The sequence below is a fragment of the Sitophilus oryzae genome, unplaced genomic scaffold, assembly GCF_002938485.1.
Source record: "Sitophilus oryzae breed Bouriz unplaced genomic scaffold, Soryzae_2.0 scaffold_980_pilon_pilon, whole genome shotgun sequence".
NCBI lineage: Eukaryota > Metazoa > Arthropoda > Insecta > Coleoptera > Curculionidae > Sitophilus > Sitophilus oryzae.
Genome location: NW_022147617.1, coordinates 828,550 through 848,708, shown reverse-complemented (window position 1 = coordinate 848,708; position 20,159 = coordinate 828,550). Strand labels below are relative to the sequence as shown.

Genomic DNA, 20,159 nt, shown 5'->3' with positions numbered 1-20,159 from the left:
AAACTAAAAATTAAAAAAATCCAAATTTCTTTTTTTAAATTCCAAATTTTCAAAAAAAATCGCGCAAAAAACCTCATAATCGTGTTTCTTGGTTCGAAATAACCCTTAAAAATATTTACACTTATTTAAGAGTCACCCTGTATATAATAGGGAAAAATTGACCAAAACAAAAAGCGAAAAAATACGCAAAAAAAATCCACACGGGCCCCTCACATTGCCACCCGGGCCCCTTTAGCCGTGCGACCCTGGATCGACGTACTGTACTAAAGAAACATACGAGTAAAGCTTGATTTTCATGCATCCGTTGGCCGAAGATACGTTGATACGATATTAATTTCATTGGTTGTATTTAAAGGCTTCGATTGGTTAACCGTTTCTAACCAACCGAAGTCTTTAAATTCAACCAATAAAATTAATATCGTATCATCGTATCGTGGGACAACGGATGCATGAAAATCAAGCATAAGAATCCGTGTGTTTGCTTTAGCGTGATCGTAACGGAAATTACGGAGATAGCAGCATTTCGGTGGCTATTTCAGATCACTGGGAGTTAGCAGATATTATTGAGTTAAAATAGCAAATTTTCTTTAATGGGAAAAAATGTATTTGCTTTCCCTACTTATAGAGTATTTTTTTCTCTATCTAATGGTATAAAAAAACTTATTAACGTAAAAAATGGTGTTAACAGGTTATCACGTTTCACTGACGATATGGTTTATTTGAAATTATAACATGCGGTTCATAAAGAAAATTTGACTCAAATCTCAAGTGTGTGGTATCATATTATTCGTAAAAAACGCTTTTTCCAAATATTCAATGAACCACCCTCGTTCCATTTGAAAAAAATTGAGATATGATTAAAAATATGATTTGGGAATCTTTTAACCGGTCAGGAGAAGACACTAAAAACATTAGAAGATCAAATCTATTTTTCCAAGGCTCCTTGATGAAAAATTAGTGATTTTAACACAGCCACGGCACTCTAGATTGAAATTTAAAATACGATTTTTTATTAAGCGAAAATGTCAAAAGTTGACATGTGATAAGTCATTCTATTCAGAATGTCACTTTCTATCGAATAAAGTAAGAAAATACCGAAGGTGCCATTTAAAAATCAAAAGTTGTAATCATTTCCGGTGAAACAGGAAGTGACCAAAAACAATTGAATACGTCAATCAATCCTCATTTAAGTCATATACTAACATATCAAATATCGTTTTATTATCTGAAAAAATAAAAAAGTTATAGGGGGTGAGCCACTATTGAGACGCACCATGTATAGTTCACGCCGCAGTCATGTTGATCTCAAAAATAATATTGAAATTGTGGCATTCGTCATAATATTTAGGTATTTTAGTTTTTTGCTAGTGCAGTTATTGAGACTATAAAACACTTAGGTACGAGATTTGTGTGATGTAACGCTGTTTCGGGTAGTAAAAAATAAGTAAAAAAGAATTGGGGACTAGGCGTCGTGTTGTGTTGTAACAATTTCAAATGTTAAAAAAATTGCCGAAAAAATGGTAACGCGTAAAGGAGAGCGTAATTAAGGCGTTGTTAGGCGCTGCAACATTCAATAACTAAACTTTCCCGGATATTCAACTCCCCCGAAACAACATTTTATAGCTTCATAGTTTTCGCACGGATTTGAACAAGATTCAAAAATGGATCCAAACCAAACCAAACAAAAAATTAAATATACATATACTATGAAAGGATAAAATATAATTTGCAATATTAATGGTATACTTTTTTTAATAAATTAGTGATTAAATGTTTTATGAACATCTTCAAAAATTATAATTATGTACAGGGTGGATCAAATTCGACGCTTTTAAATGGAAACACCCTTTTCTATAGGAGATAGACGAAAACTAATATCGGTGTCTGGAGCTCAATTTTCATCAAAAATATGATGGTGAAAGTATGAAAAATATGAGGTTGAAAACCGCATATCAATATCTGTTACCGTTTCGGAGTTACGGGGTGTTTTTCAAAAATGTGCATTTTTAACAAATCGCTGTAACTTTTTTGTTATGGAAAATGTTGTATTTCTATGAAAACATTTCCAACGCACCTTTTTACGTAGAATTTAATGGTTTAAGTATAATTTTTTTAACATTAATAATTTAAGAGTTATCAACAGAAAAATTGATTTTTTATTTGGGACACCCTCTATATTTTTAATTAACTGAAAAGAATTTAAAATTACCTTTCCAAAAATATAGCACACTTGATATTTTGTTATAACCCCCTAAAGTTCGCCACTTTTAATTAGTAGGCTTTGGACCCCTTATTGATGATATGCCCTTAATGGAACTCGAAAACATATTTTTCCAGCAAGACGACGCACCGCCTCTGAACGCTGAAGTTATTAGCAAATTTTTGCAGCCAATTTCAAGAATAATTGGATAGCTAACCAAGATCCCAGCCGTTGGCCGTCGAGGCCGCCTGACTTAGAGCCCATGGATCTAATCCTATGGATATATTTGCGAATAAAGGTTCCTTATTCTTCCGTATAATCTAGACAAGAATTAAAAATACTTAGCAGTTATGAAAGGGTATCTTTCACCCCCACTGAGTTAATGAATTCCGCGAGGAATGTTCAAAAACTGCCCCGTCTGTCCATAACAGATATAAGGTTAATATGTCGAACACCTGTAGCAAAATCTCATGTCTTGGTTTGCTATTTATTTTTATTGTTATTAGATATAGTCTAAATGTGTTGATGCTGGTCAAATATATTTTAAATTATTATAAAATTCTGCATCTCTCATAGCAAATATTATTTTCGTTTTAATTGATGCTCACAGCTAGAATTTTTTTGCATTACAGCCGGTGCCGTTCAAAGCCTACTTATTTAAAGCAGGCGAATTTTTATATACTCTATATCTCGAAGAGGAATCGAGCAAAATATCAAGTGTGTTATATTTTTGGAAAGGTAATTTTAAATCCTTTTCAATAAATTAAAAATATACAGGGTGTCCCATATAAAAAATCAAATTTTCTGTTGATAATTCTTAAATTATTAATTTTAAAAAAATTATACTTAAACCATTAAATTCTACGTAAAAAGGTGCTTTGGAAATGTTTTCATAAAAATACAAAATTTGCCATAACAAAAAAGTTACAGCGATTTGTTAAAAATGCACATTTTTGAAAAACACCCCGTAACTCCGAAACGGTAACAGATATTGATATGCGGTTTTCACCATCATATTTTTGATGAAAATTGAGCTCCAGACACCGATATTAGTTTTCGTCTATCTCCTATAGAGAAGGGTGTTTCCATTTAAAAGCGTCGAATTTGACCCACCCTGTACCTTTAAAAAATTTCGATATAGCCGAAATAGCCCCAATTATGCTCCACCAGCAAAACCGGTAATTAAAACTATGCTCGCTAAAAAATTATAATACAAGTTAGACCTTCTGAAGATATCAAAATATTTACTTTTTTAGTTTTATTTTAAGAATTGTCACAAATTATACTTCCTAACACTTTTAGAATAATTAAATAATAAATTTTTCGTATGCTCGCTATTTAAACCCGTGTATATATTAGTTGTTTACGATATTCTCTGATGGTGGCAGCACCGGCGGAGAATGCCCCAAGCCTATAGTTTTAAAGAGAGTTCATTATCAATACTTATTTGTAAGTACAGTTTAGTTTAGTTAATATACGCGTTTAACATTTTTTTTTGGTTTTTCTGCAGTTCAAATAATTTTTATTTTTTACTTTAAATTAAATCCTATAAAATAATCCTTCATAAATCTATGAAATAAACAAGTGTTTGATTTGTGAAATACTTTTTAAAACAAAATTACTTGGTAATTGGATTTGATTAACATGATCTCCACAATTGAAACTTGATATACCTTTTTTCAGTACTTGTGACAGCTCTACCCTGTATCGTGGATTATAGAGTCTTTCAAAATACCTATCATATTTCCAATTTAAAAATAAGTATAAAGAATTTGCTGTCCCATAATTTAGAGTTTTTAAGTGTGTAGAGAATTTAGCTCATAATTCAAATACTGTATGGTATTAGGGTGCTTTTGAAACGCGAATTTTATAGCAAATCTACTGAACTAAACAAACAACATATTTACACAACTATTGGTCCTATGACTTAATTTAGAGATAAGAAGAAACCAGAACCTAATACCCAAATATATTATAAGAATATATTGATAGTACAGCATTTACACAATGAGTTGAAAGTGAAGCCAAAGAAACGAAATAGAAATATCAATCGTGCATAAGTCTATCCTTTTTGTTCAACAAAATTTCGTACGCATTTCGATCTAATTCGTCTACTTCATCACTAAAGGGCTAGGGCTAAAGGGCATCACTAAGTAAAGGCGCCAATAGTCAGATGCTAAATTGATATACGTGGTAGATAGAAATTTAGAAAACTACTACTATTTGTTAGTATGAAATAAATCAACTAATCGAGAAGCACAAGCTTGCCTAGTTCAAAGCTGTTGAACGAAAAGGACCGACTTATGTGGATTTTGTATAGCTCTATCTCAAAAACTTGGCTTCAATTTCTATTCCTGACTAGCGATATAGTGTAATATACAGGGTATCCCAGAAATAAGTGCAAGTATTTTAACTGGTAGTATAGTTCAACTACAAAAACACGCCTATGAGGTTTTCTTCGCGAAAAAAATATTGAAAATTCGAAATTTTTTGAAAAAATTTTTGGAATTTTTTTTTAGTTTTTAGTTAAAAAACATATAACAAAACATATATAAAAAACATAATATGGCAATATAGGTATTAGATTAAATTTACAAGAAAGAAAATCGAAAAAGTTCCAGTGGTTCTCAAAATTATAGCAAAAAATCATTTTTTTTTGGAAATTTTGAAAGTAAAATATCTCCCTTACTTTGGACTTATTTCAATAAAGATAAAGAGAAAATATGTTTCTTTTATCGAGATCTACCACCCATTAAAATACTTGCACTTATTTCTGGGACACCCTGTATACAGGGTGAGTTTCCTACGATGTTTTCTATGGGTATCTCGGAAACTACTGGAGATAGAGTTGGTTAAATGGGGAAAGAATTGCAGTTTTATGGGGTCATAAATATGCGCCTTTCAGATTTTTGAAAAAGTTCATGGCTTACCTACTAGATATTTCGAAAAAAAAAACTTTGGCTATTTTAAAAATTGCCCCTAATTCCATTATAATCTATTTTAGACAAAAAGTTTTCAAATAAAAGTTGTAGATAATCACATCCCTAATGAGTTTGTGTTCTCCGATTTTTTCTAAAGTCTGTCATTTTTGACATATGACACAAACATATGTTTTTTTAAATAGAAATCACAGTTGCCATGACTTCATAAAAAGCGCCATTTCTTAAGCTTTTCAGCGATAGAAGCTATAATATGTTTTATTTCACAAAATTAGTGAGTTATAGCCAATTCTTATCTTTCTCGACTAATTTCACTTAGTTGGCATGGTCAAAGTTTACAAAATATTGGCATGGTGTTCTTATTTTGTTATGATTTATAACTTATAAAAAAAACAAAATATCTTATTAAACGGCTTTTTACAATTTACATTACACAAACTAAAACTTAAAAAAAAATATCACTACATACACTTTACCCACAAGTGATTTTAGAAAATCCGCCCATTGTTTTGAGTACATAACTGCATCTTTTTAAAATTGAATTTAATAATAATAGAGTTTTTAAGCCTTCTGCATTTTTAAGCCGTTATACCTTAACCTTACGCTATAGTGCTCGTACGCACTCCTAGCAAAATAACGGATTACGTCGTCCCCTGAAAACCGTTTTGATGCTGGATTTATACAATACGTAACACGTTATCTATTTTGTCAGGTGATGTTCGTTAACGTCAAACTCTGAAAGGAAAACTAAATCTTAGTGAAAGGGTTTTGTTATGATTTTCTCCTAAAACCTCTTAAAAGCAGTAGATCATCATGATCATTATACCCTAACCTTTTGTTAAAGGCGTCCATTTTTAATTACGGTATAACAAAAATAATAATTGAAAAAACAAAATTAAACGGCTCAACTTGCTGATGATTTTAAAACGCGCGATGATAACATGTATGAAGATAAAAATAAAAATGATAAAATGGCAACTAGCGGCGGCGGCGCCAGGGCGGATTTTGATAGTTGACTTTCATTAGCGGTGTTGGCAAATTAATGTTTGAAGGATCATTTTTAATAAAATTTTAAAAAGTATCATTAATCTGACAAAAAAATAATTACAAACTCGTCCTAAGTATGGATCTATTAGTAAAACCACATAGCTTTACACTTATCCTTCATTAATTATTGTTAAATGACTACAATAGATCAGGCAACAATGTCCAAACTTTCACGTTATTAGCGTTACCGGTATTTGTCCATAATTAGCGTATAGTCTGTCCAACGACAAAATCCTTGACAGTGATAGATGTGTCTGTCATTTTAATTTCTAAGTAGTTTATTTTATTTTACAAAGAAATAAGTTGGTACAATTGGAACGCATAATTAATATATTTAAATTTTGAGTGACACGTGATTACTTCAAAATATTGTGAAAAAACTGTATAAAACTGAAGAAATCTAATCTTGGTTAATTAACTTTAATCTTATTTTTTTCTGCAGTACTAAAACGTATTATTTACCTATCGTGTGATGTTATTTTACAGATACTCCAGTTTTTGGTACCATATACGAGATGGTACAACTTTATTTGTGGCTAATACAACTCTCTGGCCATAGTATCTGGCAAAGTGTGTCTCTGGCGGTCTCTGTGCACCGAATATTAACTGTAAACTATGGTCTGGGTCAACACTTAATATGCCCACAACATTAGTTTTCCTCCACCTAATTTTAAAAAACACGAAACACAAGTAACAACACAGTCGAAAATGCAAAATATTTATCATTTCTATTTGACACAAAATTATAACCATAGATAAATGCAACAAGTTTAGATTGGAAAGCCCGTAAAAATTTTAGGTCGCGAAATTATTTTGGGTCGCGACCGTTATACGCGATCTGGCGCTGCTATAGCGGTCGCTTAGAACAACGGCAAACAAAAACAGAAATAATTTTCTCTTGTCAAAGTCAGAATCTTCAAAAATCATAAAGTCTTTCAAAATCTAAACTGCTCTCGTTATAAAAATTCCGAAAAGTGTTTATAGCGTCGATTTTCAAAGTAAGTATTGCTATCTTTGAGTTTAATTCAAGTTTTATTTACTCCAACCGGTGATAATTGTGAAAAAGTGGCATTAAAAACTTAAAAAGCTGTGCTGTGAACTGTGAACTGCAAAAACCATCGTGGATCGTGGCATAACGTCGGTTTCCAATGTTTTATAGGTATTTCAGACATGTCCTTATATAAAATAGAGTTTCTTGTATGCAACACACTGTATTTTATTTATAAAATTAAAAGAAAATAATAATAAATTTGAATAAACAATATTTGGCGATATAATTCCGGAAAAAGCCGAACCGCTCCGAAATTTTCAAAAGTTTTGGGTCGCGACCGTTGCAAGAATAGCGCCAAATAGTGTTTACATTGTCCTTATGGGCACTTTCCAATCTAAACTTGTTTCATTTATCTATGATTATAACCTATAATTGGCAAGAGTTTGACAACTCTTAAAAATCTTAAGTCGGGTTCATACGTACAAGCGTCCGTTTGTCGTCCATCGTTGCGTCAAACCAATAATATCGAAATATGGTCTTTCGTTTTTGAAATAAACCAATAAAACTGGTTAAAAACAACAAGAGACGACGCATGACGTATTTATTTATAAACCCATCCATAGTTAACTTAAAAAATATTAGAAACTTTTTTTAGTGAAATAAATGGATTGGTATGGAAGTCATCTGCTTTTTTTCTGTCATCGTCTGTCGAAATCTTACCTGAGAAAAAAAACAGAGTATAGTACGTTATCACTTATTAACGTGTTCGATTATTTAAGTATCACTGCGCAGTGGCGGATACAGAGAGGGGGGCCATGGGGCCAAGGCCCCCCTAAAATCTATAAATTGGGTTAAATATTAGGCTTTTGGCTTAAAAATGGCGCTCTAAAAAGCATATTCTACATTACTTTTTATTTAGGCCCCTCCTAAAATAAATTTCTGTATCCGCCCCTGTCATTGCGCATGCTCTGTATAAAGTATAAGGTATAACAGAATAGGTTTAGAGTTTAGAGGGCCCAAAAACTCCATAATAATAATAATAATAATTTGACTTTATTTATGTAGGTGGCGAGATCTAGCATACACTAGTAATACAACAATATAACAATTTTAACTAAATTGAAATAATATAAATCTAAACTACATAAACTAAAAAAATAATAAATAATTAATAATATTATATTATTCTAAATTTCTAGCTATTCTCACAGAACGACCGGTCGACTTAATTAAACTTCTCCTGTACCGCCTCTTCAAGTGCCTCTCTTAATTCATAAGTTTTTTTGTAAACCTTGTTGTTAATCATACCACATAAAAAAATCTAAAATGGATAGGTCAGGTGATCGGGGAGGCCCATGCAATTGGTCCACCTCTTTCTAAACCTGAGTCTACATAATTAAGATATAAATAATTTTTAATATTTCTTTCATTGTTGGGGAGTGGTGTGTCATAATGAAAGTCATGTTGGAACCACTCTATTAATGTGCGAGTATCTAAATCTAACTTGTCTTAAACACGTCTTGAAAACCGTTCTCTAAAAAACTTAAGTAACGTTCACCGGTCAACCTATCCTTGAATCTGTATGGCCAAGAAAAGTTGAGTGAAAGTTGAGTCGCAACCAATAATCCTACACGCTTTTCTTCATTTGAAAAATTCATATTTACAATTTTTGTTCATTTTAATTTACAAAGTTTGGATGTGACACTTTCACATTTCTGAGAGCAACGACGATTGAACTTGTTTCCATGGCTAACTAAGTGAAAATAGTCAAGAAAGATAAGAATTGGCTATAACTCAGTAATTTTGTAAAAAAAACATACTATAGCTTATATCGCTGAAAAGCTTAAAAAATGGCGCTTATTATGAAGTCATGGCCAACTATGGTTTCCATTTAGAAACAAACATATGTTTGTGTCATATGTCAAAAATGACAGGAAAAAAATCGGAACACAGACTCATTAGGGATGTGATTATCTACAACTTTTATCTGAAAACTTTTTTATGTAGAAAAAATTTGAAAGGCGTATATTTATGACCCCACAAAACTACAATTCTTTGCCCATTTAACCGACTCTCATCTCCAGTAGTTTCCGAGATACCCACAGAGAACATCGTAGGAAGAATGTTGAATGTAGAATAGTAAGAGGGGGGGGGGGGGGTTAATCACTGCGACCTTAAAGATCTATACATCGTAGGAAACTGACCCTGTATATGCTAATACCCAAGAAAACTAAAATAAAAAATATATTTTAAGGTTCAAGAACTCTGTCATTTTCAGAACTAAACAAATACACAGTATTTTATTTGACTAACTTATTATACAGGGTGGCGCACCTCATTCGCCTCGGTTGATTATACGAAAACGGAAAGATGTAGAAACAAGATATTTTATGGGTATATGTGGGAAGGCAATGTGCATAATTTAAAATTATTTTGAAATGTACAGGGTGTGCCAGAACCAGAGCTGCACCAAGTCAGTTTTAAAAAGACTTAAGTAAATTCTAAAATCAAAATGATTTAAGTCTTAAGTCAATTTCAATATAAAGTTCAAATGACTTAAGTTTTAAGTCTTTGACTTAAGCCATTTTGTTTCAAGTCAAGCCATTTTTGTAAAAACTTAAATCAATATAACGTTATTTAAGTTTTTTTTTACTTAAAGGTACAATTACGAACACGACCGCAGACTGCAGACCGCAGCAGCAGACTGCAGACGACACTACAGGTTTCAACAGTTTTCAATGGGATGCATTCTAAAATAGGCGTCGTTGCCGTCGAACGGCAGGCCTCGCTTTAACTGCAAACCGCACTACCGCTTACGAACCAGTATTGCAGTCGACTTCACGGCCTTCAGGCTGAAAATATCGTACCTACACGAGGTCCAAAATGAGTTTTTCGGAAGCCGTCTATTTATGACGAGCCTTGTCCACATTGGTTTAATATCGTCATTAATGAGGCTTAGTACAAAATGAAATTGTCTTTTATTTAAACGGCAATAGCTTCTAAATATGGTTTCATTACTCAACAAATGTTTTTGTATTAGCACTGAGTAACTTCCCTCATCTATTCTATTTTTATACAAAGGCATTGTCAACCTTCTTTGTTTCCTAGTATGCATTAGTAACACATCATCATCATCTTCCTCTTCCAACAAGAGTTCAATAATCGCAGAAGATACTAACATGTTTCCTCGAGGAGTTCTTATCTACGACTGCAGGACTATCTGTGTCGCAGTGTTCTGCATTAATCCGACCTCAGACAGCAACGGCAATGCGGTTGCAGTGTGCGGCCTGTGGTTGCGGTCGGTCATTGCGGTCATATTCGGAATCATACCTTAAGTCTTTTTCTACTTAAGTCAGTTAAATGACTTAAATCAATATAATTTCCCTCGTGTCAAGCTAACCAGAATTCAATTTAAATACCCGTTTTTTAAATTAATTAATTAAAATTACTAAAATTAATTTTCTTGTATTATCCTATATATTAATTTATTATATTAATTTATTGTATTATGCAGATTAGAATAAAATATTATACAGGGTGGTCCAAACTGTATTCCGGAAACTTCGGCAGCATATTCTACAGATCAAAATAAGTAAAAAAGTTCGTATAAATATATGTCCTAAAAAGCTTAGTTTCGGAGATACAGGGTGTAGAAGTTTCATTTTTATTTCGATTTTTTCCAAATAATTTCTGAAGTAACGTCAATATTTAGAGGAAAATTGGTATGAGGGAGTTTTGTGACATGAGAAATTTGATTTTGATGTCAAAATTACTCCTATTTGTAGGGGGCGCCACCTACATGTGTTTTAACTGTTTTGAAGAGTAATAACTTTTCGACCGTACCTGTATAAAACCACTGACTAAAAAAATATACATTTGCATGACTTTTTATGTAAAAAATATCTGGTAAAAATCGCTATGAGCAACCGTTCTCAAGATATTTAGAATGGAAATAGTCAATGCATACGTTATTGACAAAAAATAAGCACACGTTGAGTATAGTTATTTGACTGAAAAAATAAATTTTTATTTTTTTAAATTAATCATAAGTTTTTCTGCGAAAAAATAATGATAAACAGTTTTTTTTGAACTTTTGACACAAAAAAATTTCAAATTTGTGATATCAGTCTAATAACTATTTAGTCAACATGTTTAATTTATGTTAATGATGACAGGCATTGATAATTTCGATTCCCAATATCTCGAGAACCATTACTCGTAGCGATTTTTACCACGAGACCTTTTTTACGTAAAAAAAGTCGTAAATGTTTATTTTTTTACTCAGTAGTTTTATACAGGTACCGACGAAAAGTTATTACTCTTCAAAACAGTTAAAACACATGTAGGTGGCGCCACCTACAAATGGGAGTCATATTGACATCAAACTCAAATTTCTCATGTCAAAAAACACCCATCCACCAATTTTCATCCAAATATTGACGTTAATTCAGAAATTATTTGGAAAAAATCGAAATAAAAATTAAACTTCTACACCCTGTATCTCCGAAACTAAGCATTTTAGGACATACATTTATATGAACTTTGTTAGTTATTTTTATCTGAAGAATATGCTGCCGAAGGTTCCGGAATACAATTCGGACCACCCTGTATAAACAACTATAATAAACAATAAAGCAATAAAAACGCATCAAGGACATAAAGACACACATAAGAAACATCAACACTTTAAATAACATTAAATTTCGTGGCACTTTGTACAGGTTGTCCCATTTTTGTGTGTTTAACAGAGTTTCTGATTTATGAGCAGCGGTACAAAGATACGGTATTCACAGTTGCTACTTTTTTATGAAACTAAAATTAAAAGAAAAAGTTATTAAATTCATTCACTATGATTTTCATTTAATTATAGATATGATTTTATTAAGTATAGAAAAAAACTGATGATGCCACTGGGCTTAAAAAAAGATTTAAACCTTTTTTAATGACTTTAATCTTTTCAAAAAGACTTAAATCTTTTTCTAATGACTTATTTTTTTTCTTATTTTTTCTAATGACTGTTTATTCCGAAATATTTTTTTTATTTCAGAGTAAAAACTTAAGTCATAAGTCATTTTGAAAATGACTTAAACTTTAAGTCTTAAGTCAGCTTTCGAAATATGACTTAAAATCAAATGATTTAGGTCATTAAAATGATTTAAGTCAAAAAAAGACTTAAGTTTTCTGTTAGCTTGCAGCTCTGGTCAGAGCTATGATCCATACCAAAGTTAAATTTTTTCTTATGGAACACCCGGTATTTTATTTCATTTTTCGATTCTTGGACCTAAAATAAGGCATTTATTATAAGAGTTTAATATGTTTAAAAGCTTTAGTTTTTGAGGTATTCGAAGATATTTAAATATGCATGCTATAATAAAAAAGTTTGTCAACACCTTGCACATTACTTTTCAGAATTAATTCTTGTGCTGACTTTCAAGCCAGGGAAATAAACTTTACTAAAGATTTTGATTACTTCTTGCTTGGAAATGTATATTTTTTAACTCGTTTATACAGATATGGAAAAAAAAGTTATTAGGTACTCTTCAAAACATCTAAAGAACATACAGCTAGTAGCGCCCCCTACAAGTAGGAGTCATATTCATATCGAAATCGAATTTCTCATGTCAAAAAACACCTAGATTCCAATTTTCATCCAAATATCGACGTTAGTTTAAAAAAATTGTAGAAAAAATTGAAATAAAAATGAATCTTCTAAACCCTGTATCTCCAAAACGAATCAATTTAGGACATAAGTTTATAAAAACTTTTGTACTTATTTGTATCTGAAGAATATGCTACGAAAGTTTCTTAAATACAATTCAAACCACCCTGTCTACTAGAATCTTAGAAAGAAATAATAGACTTCAATATGTCAAATACATACTTGGACGAATTTAGCAGAACCGTCAGTACCCGTTTATTAGAGCTTTAACTGTACCAGGTGTTGCATTTAAAATAACAAAGATGCTACATCTATTCAAATGTTGCGGCGACACTGTAAAGCTGAAAATTTAGATAGATAGAGCAGGTGCCTTTATGTAAATGTAAAAATCCAAATAGTCAAAAAATCCTATGACCAGTTCTCCATAGGCATCCAACCTACCAGCTGTGAATCACCCAATATGTATATTTACCTTCTTAAATGAATATCTCTCAACTGAACTCAGTACTTGTTGTCTACATGTTCCTCCAACAACATATAAGTAATCATCTAGAACTGCAACACCCATTTGAAAGCGAGCTATTGACATTGATGGTAGCTTTTGCCATTTACCACTCACAGGATTGTACCTCATCAAATCTTGCATATTCCTTTGGGTTAAGGAAGAGCCACCAACCATATAAATTAAACCTATAATCTGTTTAGTAAAACTAAATATTTGCATGCAATATGATATTTCAAACCTTCATAAGAGACCAATCCCATACTAAATCTAGATTCTGACAAAGAGCCAACCACTTCCCACTTGTCAACTCTGGGATCATATCTTTCAATGGAATCAATTATATCTCTACCAACCCAACCACCCATAGCATACAAATAACCATCTAAAGCACATAAACCAAATTCACATCTAGGTATTACCATACTAGCCACTTGTGTCCAGGTTTTTGTTTCTGGGTCATATCTCTCACAACTAGAAAGAATATTTGAACCCTCCTCGCCACCCACGACATATATGTAACCATTTAAAGATGCTACACCAGGGACTAAACGATTCACTCTCATATCAGGTACCTTTGCCCATTTTCTAATAATTTAAAATATGAGTAAATCAGTCTGCTATAGGGCATATTAACATATTTAAACTACATACCTACAAGAATTTCAAACTTCCATTGTCTTTATTTATTTTAACTTACACAACATTTCGATCCAATGTATCTATCACTAACCATTACCAAGTGTACAGTTTGCAGTTAATGCAAATTGATATTTATTATTATTGTCCACGTTAATAGTTTACACTTGATAATGGTCAGTAATACATCTCATCAAAACATTTTGTAAGTTAAAATAAAGACAATGGAAGTGAAAAATTCAAAGATACATACTAACATATTACTTGCCTTGTAAAGGTATTAAACTTTTCAATAGATACATAATGCATTTCAAGACCTCTATCCCATACACTATGAAGTTCCCGTTTTGATCCACCAATAACATAAATATCCTTTTTAGCACATTTTCTTGGTTTTGCATTCAATGGGACTAAACAACCCTTTTGATTTATCATATCACTATATACTGATTTAAGAGCCACCTTCAAACTGCTATCTGGACATTCATTAATGGCTCTCTCAAGAAATGCTAAACAGAACATTTATAAATAATTTAAAATTTCTTATAAACCAAATAGACTAACTAAATGATATCAATGGTAATCTAACTTTCTTCAATATGTCAAATACATATGGTTTTCGGTTTGCAATATCATGCTTAATCCACTTGATGGCAGCTTCAAACATTTCACATTCAGAATCTATTTTTAAATATTCTGAGCATAAAAAGTTGATAAAGGTGTCTTTTTCCAGTTCATAAATTTCTTCTTCCTTAATAACTTTTGGAAAATGCTCTTCTATATATCTTATAGCAGAGACTTTGAGTTCTAATATATTATGGTCTCTTGCAAACCTAAATAAAATATATTTTCACAATAATTACTTATATGTAATTTTAACTATTACAAGTATATTCCAATGGCATTAGTTTCATGTAGTTGATCAATCAAAAAGTAGGAACATTTTGTAATTATTTCTATAATTTCAAACATATCTGCAGCAATTACAAGATCTTCGACATTATTTTTATCTACAACTACTGTTCCTGTATACATAAATTCAAGGATAAACTCAAAAGTCTTTGGAAAAACACCATGTAATTCAACACAATTTTGATCTTTTTCACATAAACCACCTGTAAACATTGCATGGAAATACGGACTACTTGCTGTTAGTATTGCCTTGTGAACCTATAATTTTCTTATAACTAAGAATGTGTTGTATTAATCAGAAGCACTTACACTAAATACTTCATTTCCTATTTTTATGTCGATATCACAAAACAATTTATCTCTCCTTAACAAATTTAAATTCCCAAGAAGCCTAGCAGCAAAACTATAACTTATGTCATCTGACTCGATGGATAAGAATTTATTTTTTTTATTATTAGATGGAATCTCGTTTTTCAATTTCAGTGGTTTTGAAGGAGCCATTTCGTCGAGAAAAACAAATCTTTTATTCTATATTTGTATAACCTTGATTTTTGTGCAAGGATTTTTGTGATTGTTTATGACCAGTGTTGCCAACTCTTTGTCAATTGTCAATCGTTCTACTGGTTTGTTCCAAGCTTGTCTAAAGGTGCGTATTCATTATCCGAACGAACGAACGAACGAACGAACGAACGAACGAACGAACGAACGAACGAACGAACGAACGAATGAACGAACGAACGAACGAACGAACGAACGAATGAAAGTGCGGTATATTTAGACGGGGACCGAACGCATGCGGCCGTTCGTTCGGTCGTGCGCTCGACCATCCGCTTCGAGTCGGTACATCAAAGGCGTTCGCCTGCGTGCACTTTCAGATTTAAGGTGCGTATTCATTATCCGAACGAACGAACGAACGAACGAATGAAAGTGCGGTATATTTAGACGGGGACCGAACGCATGCGGCCGTTCGTTCGTTCGTGCGCTCGACCATCCGCTTCGAGTCGGTACATCAAAGGCGTTTAGACCATGGTACAAAGAATACAAGGTATGATATTGCGCAGGTTGGTCGCTACGTCACAGGTGATAACAGGCGCTATTGGTCAGCACGCTCCGCGCGCCAGTTCAAATCGTCAAGGTATTGTTATAAACCTGTTTTTTTGTTTATATACCGTCATTGAATTGTCGCTAAGCAAGTTACTGTGGAGTAGTGCGTAAGGAGTCGGGCTAGGAAGCGAGAGACCGGAGTTCGAATCTCGGCCGGGACATAACTTTTTATTTATTTTTTTAAATACTGTTGTATTCTATAGGTTATATTTTTGTAGTATAAAAAAAAAGAACTATTTATTCTGTTATTTTTTAATCTCCGGTATTAATATAAATTGATTGTTAGTACAATACCTCATTTAATATAAAATAATATTCTACTTTTTGAAATGTATCGGGCCCTAATTGTACCTAAAAGTAATATATTTTTACAGTGATATACCATATTGTAAACTATTTAATATTTCAGTCACTTAAAAAGTTAATTTGCATTGAATAATTGCCTACTATCAAAGGAAATTTGAGCTATATAATCCTTGATGGGCATATTCTGGGTATGCAAATACTTCCTCTAAATTTTGGGTTTCGTTCAACCGATTTATTCTCAAAACCTGAAATATCTACATATAAAAAGAAGCACAGGTCACTAATTATAATAAACTTCACCCTTGGAATTACTTCTATCACAATTACAATACATTCATCTGCATTGGCATTTTCTACTTTTCGATGGGAAACAATATAATTCCCAACATTTTTTAAATGATGTTATGTAATTCCTCTTGTGGTTACTTTTCCATAGATATCCTCATCTCTGTCCTCATGTGAATTCAGAGGCAATGAACATAAAAATTATTTACCATAAACATCGCAAACTAAAAACCTAATAAACAATTTTATACCGAATAGAGAAATAAATTTAGTATTCTTACCTATTATGGTCCAAATCCATGTTAATAGATAATTATTATTTTTAAATATATTTTTGAAACTGCTGGTTTTAGTAATTATTAAATTAAACGAACTAAAAAGTCTTAAAAATAAACAATTCTTAACCATAACCCCAAAAAATGCAGATCTCCTGTCAACTTGCTTTATAAGTCGGCCTTGTGGTCGAAATGATTGCGCCGCATTCTAGTAGACGCAAGGTCGCCGGTTCGATTCCGGCCTCGGACATGGGTGTTAAATGTGTGTGTGAGTCTGTATTTGTCCGATTTTAAACGCTAATTAAATATTAAGAAATAAGCTGGCTGAATGTCGTAATACACAAGTGGCCAAAAATAGAAAAAAAAAAAAAAAACTTTATTTTTTATTTATTCATTATTTTCCTAGTGACGTCACAGGCGGTATGCGCGAACTGAACGAAATTGGAGCCGCTATCGATCATACCTTGTATTCTTTGTATAGTCTATAAAATGAATAACTGTGAATTTTAACCGTTATTTTTTACCAACAGAGCAAATGTAAAATCCCTCTATCAAAAAAGTTACTGATATTCTTTAAATTGAGTGTCTGAACGAATCAGATAGGTAACTCCTTTTACTTTCGTGAAATAGAAAAGGAAAAGAATAAAACAAGCGACAGTTCTTCCTCTTCTTGCAAAAATCAACACAATTGTCAAAAGTAAAATGTCATCAGCTTTTGACATTTCTAAATATCAGACCAATGCCGTCTCTAATAGAACAGCCTTGGAGCGAGATTTATGACGTCACGCTAGTGAGATACTAAGGATTAATAAATATGTTGTAGAATACATGGAAAAGATAATAATTCCTCGTATTTTTGGTTTGTATTTTAAAAATGATACAGTTTACATGAAATATACATAATATACAGTTAATTAATACAATATATATATACCTATTTATAGTAATAAATACTTTGGCAAATTAACTATGAACCATACAAATGCAGCAAATGTTTTACAATATACAAATAATAAATAGATACATAAGATAATGGGTAAAATAAAATATATTTTAAATTTTGGGGTTTGAAAATCGATCTAATTTAACAAAAAAAAACATTCAATATCTACTAATAGTGATGTATTATTATTTGCATCACAAAATGTATATGTATATTTTGCAAGTATCAATGTTCGACATATTATGTTTGCAAATAATACAATATCATAGAAAAAAAGGCGTCAGCGATGGCTATGAAATAAAGATCGCTGTCATTTTATATGTAAAATTATTCTAAAATTTTTGATTTTCTTGGGATTTAGGTTCGGGAAAACGCTGATTGTTTTCATTTGTTTTTCATTATTTTTTTTTGGTTTAAAAGAAAGTGGTTTAAAAAAAACATCATAGCCTTTATCAGTGTTGTCATATGAATAAAATAATGTCGAATATAATCCAAAAAAATTACATATAAAATCCCCACGCACCACATAATATTTACTGCAATTAATAAACTAATATAAACTTGTCAAAAGATGACCACGTATTTTTTTAAATTATTATTCTTAACACTAAAACTATCTACATTGACTATGGAGTACGATTTCAGTCATAGTAAGTAGTAGACATTGAATGTTGTTTGTTACATTAGATCGATTTTCAAACTTCAAAATTTAAAATATATTTTATATTTTACCCATTATCTTATGTACCTATTCATTATTTGTATATTGTAAAACATTTGCTGCATTTGTATGGTTCATAGTTTATTTGCGAAAGTATTTATTACTATAAATATGTTAATATATTGTATTTATTAACTGTATATTTTGTATAGTTCATGTAAACTATATGATTTTTAAAATACAAACCAAAAATACGAGGAATTATGTTTTCCATGTATATATTTACAACATATTTATTAATCCCTAGTATTTAACTAGCGTGACGTCATAAATTTCGCTCCGAGGCTGTTCTATTAGAGACGGCATTCCGTCAGCATGGCCGCAAGTTGCTAACCTAATAAAATTAACACTAGAAAAGCCCGCGGGAAAATTAAAATATCTATCTTATTTATTATTTTCAAAATAAAATATATTTTTTTAAAATAAATTATAGAGGGTGTCACAAGATTACAAATTAATTAAAAAAAAACTGCTAAAGAGTTTTTTGATATCATAATTTTATGTATCTGGCAATAGTTTACAATACGGTTTTTGTGTGTCATGTACGAATAATATCATAGTTTTATTATTTTGTATTTATTTATTAATAAATTAAGTTGTTAATAAATAAATAAATTTAACCATATAGTTGCTATATATTAGGTCATTTGCTACGTTCTTAGATTTTAAGTCCCAAACATTGCTCTTGAGATTTTGTCCCGCTAGAAAACCATCCGCCGCACTGTGGAGCGCTGGTCAGCGCGTGACGTACAGAGAAATAGAAGGGATAGAGAATGAGCGTCAACATGCGCAGAAGGTCTAATCAAGTTGGGCGCCATATTCCAGGTCTTCGTGTCATTTTGTATATAGGTGGTAATCTATAAGTAATCAAATATCAATTTGCTGTTTTCAACAATACGGGGGGCAATTTAAATTTAGTGAAAGTCTATCATTTATTATGGTTAGTTAACATTAATATGATTTATTTAATTATCAGTTTCAAAACTGCGTACAATATTGGTATATAATACACTAAATATACGAATATTCTGACAAAAGACGCTACGGACAGATGACCTTTTCGTCGTTAAACACTCGAAATTATATTTTAAGTATTTACAATATTTCATGTTTACTTTTACTGAATTACGCGTTTCAATTTAAAATTTTTGCATATTTGGTAAAAATTGTTCTAAACAACTTTTTGTTCAAGTTGTATATTCATAAAAAATATTTGGTTCATAATTATTTTTGATGATTACCTACCTTGTATTTTTAATATAAACCTAGAAAAAATATGTTTTTGTTTTATTTTTTTTATTCGTACCTTCAAATTGTGTTTCAAAAACTGTTACATAACATGTCCTCTAACAAATATTTTCATAATACATAAACATCATTGATTTTATTAAGGGTATTATTATTAATATTTATCCTGGTTTTTGTCGACAATAAAAACTGAATCTTGTAATAGAACATCAATTTTATATTTCGTAGAATTATTTTGATACAAATTCAATTTGTCAAAATTCAAGTCATTAATATATTAATAAACAACCCAAGTTATTCCTAAATATTTTATTATAAAAAAAAACTGTTACCGGTAAGTTTGTAAAACACATTATGGTTTGTCGTAATATTAGAAAAAATCATTTAT

The 20,159-nt window shown here is 31.3% G+C and overlaps 1 protein-coding gene across 2 annotated transcripts in view; it reads right to left on the bottom strand.

Moving 5' to 3' along the window:
* LOC115891255 (actin-binding protein IPP) overlaps positions 1-15,484 on the bottom strand; it is a 39,954-nt gene extending 24,470 nt beyond the window's left edge. Inside the window, exons 1-7 of one of the 2 annotated variants that reach the window (XM_030911684.1) lie at positions 15,199-15,484; positions 14,864-15,147; positions 14,542-14,810; positions 14,246-14,486; positions 13,580-13,926; positions 13,309-13,526; positions 12,838-13,177 (exon numbers count right to left, since the gene is read on the bottom strand). In XM_030911684.1, the coding sequence (XP_030767544.1) occupies positions 13,148-13,177; positions 13,309-13,526; positions 13,580-13,926; positions 14,246-14,486; positions 14,542-14,810; positions 14,864-15,147; positions 15,199-15,390 (1,581 nt within the window). In that variant the 5' untranslated portion in view covers positions 15,391-15,484 and the 3' untranslated portion in view covers positions 12,838-13,147. Of the gene's footprint in view, positions 1-12,837; positions 13,178-13,308; positions 13,527-13,579; positions 13,927-14,245; positions 14,487-14,541; positions 14,811-14,863; positions 15,148-15,198 lie in introns of those variants that run through there. The other variant, XM_030911683.1, reaches the window with a different exon arrangement.
* Between the last annotated feature and the right edge of the window lie 4,675 nt (positions 15,485-20,159).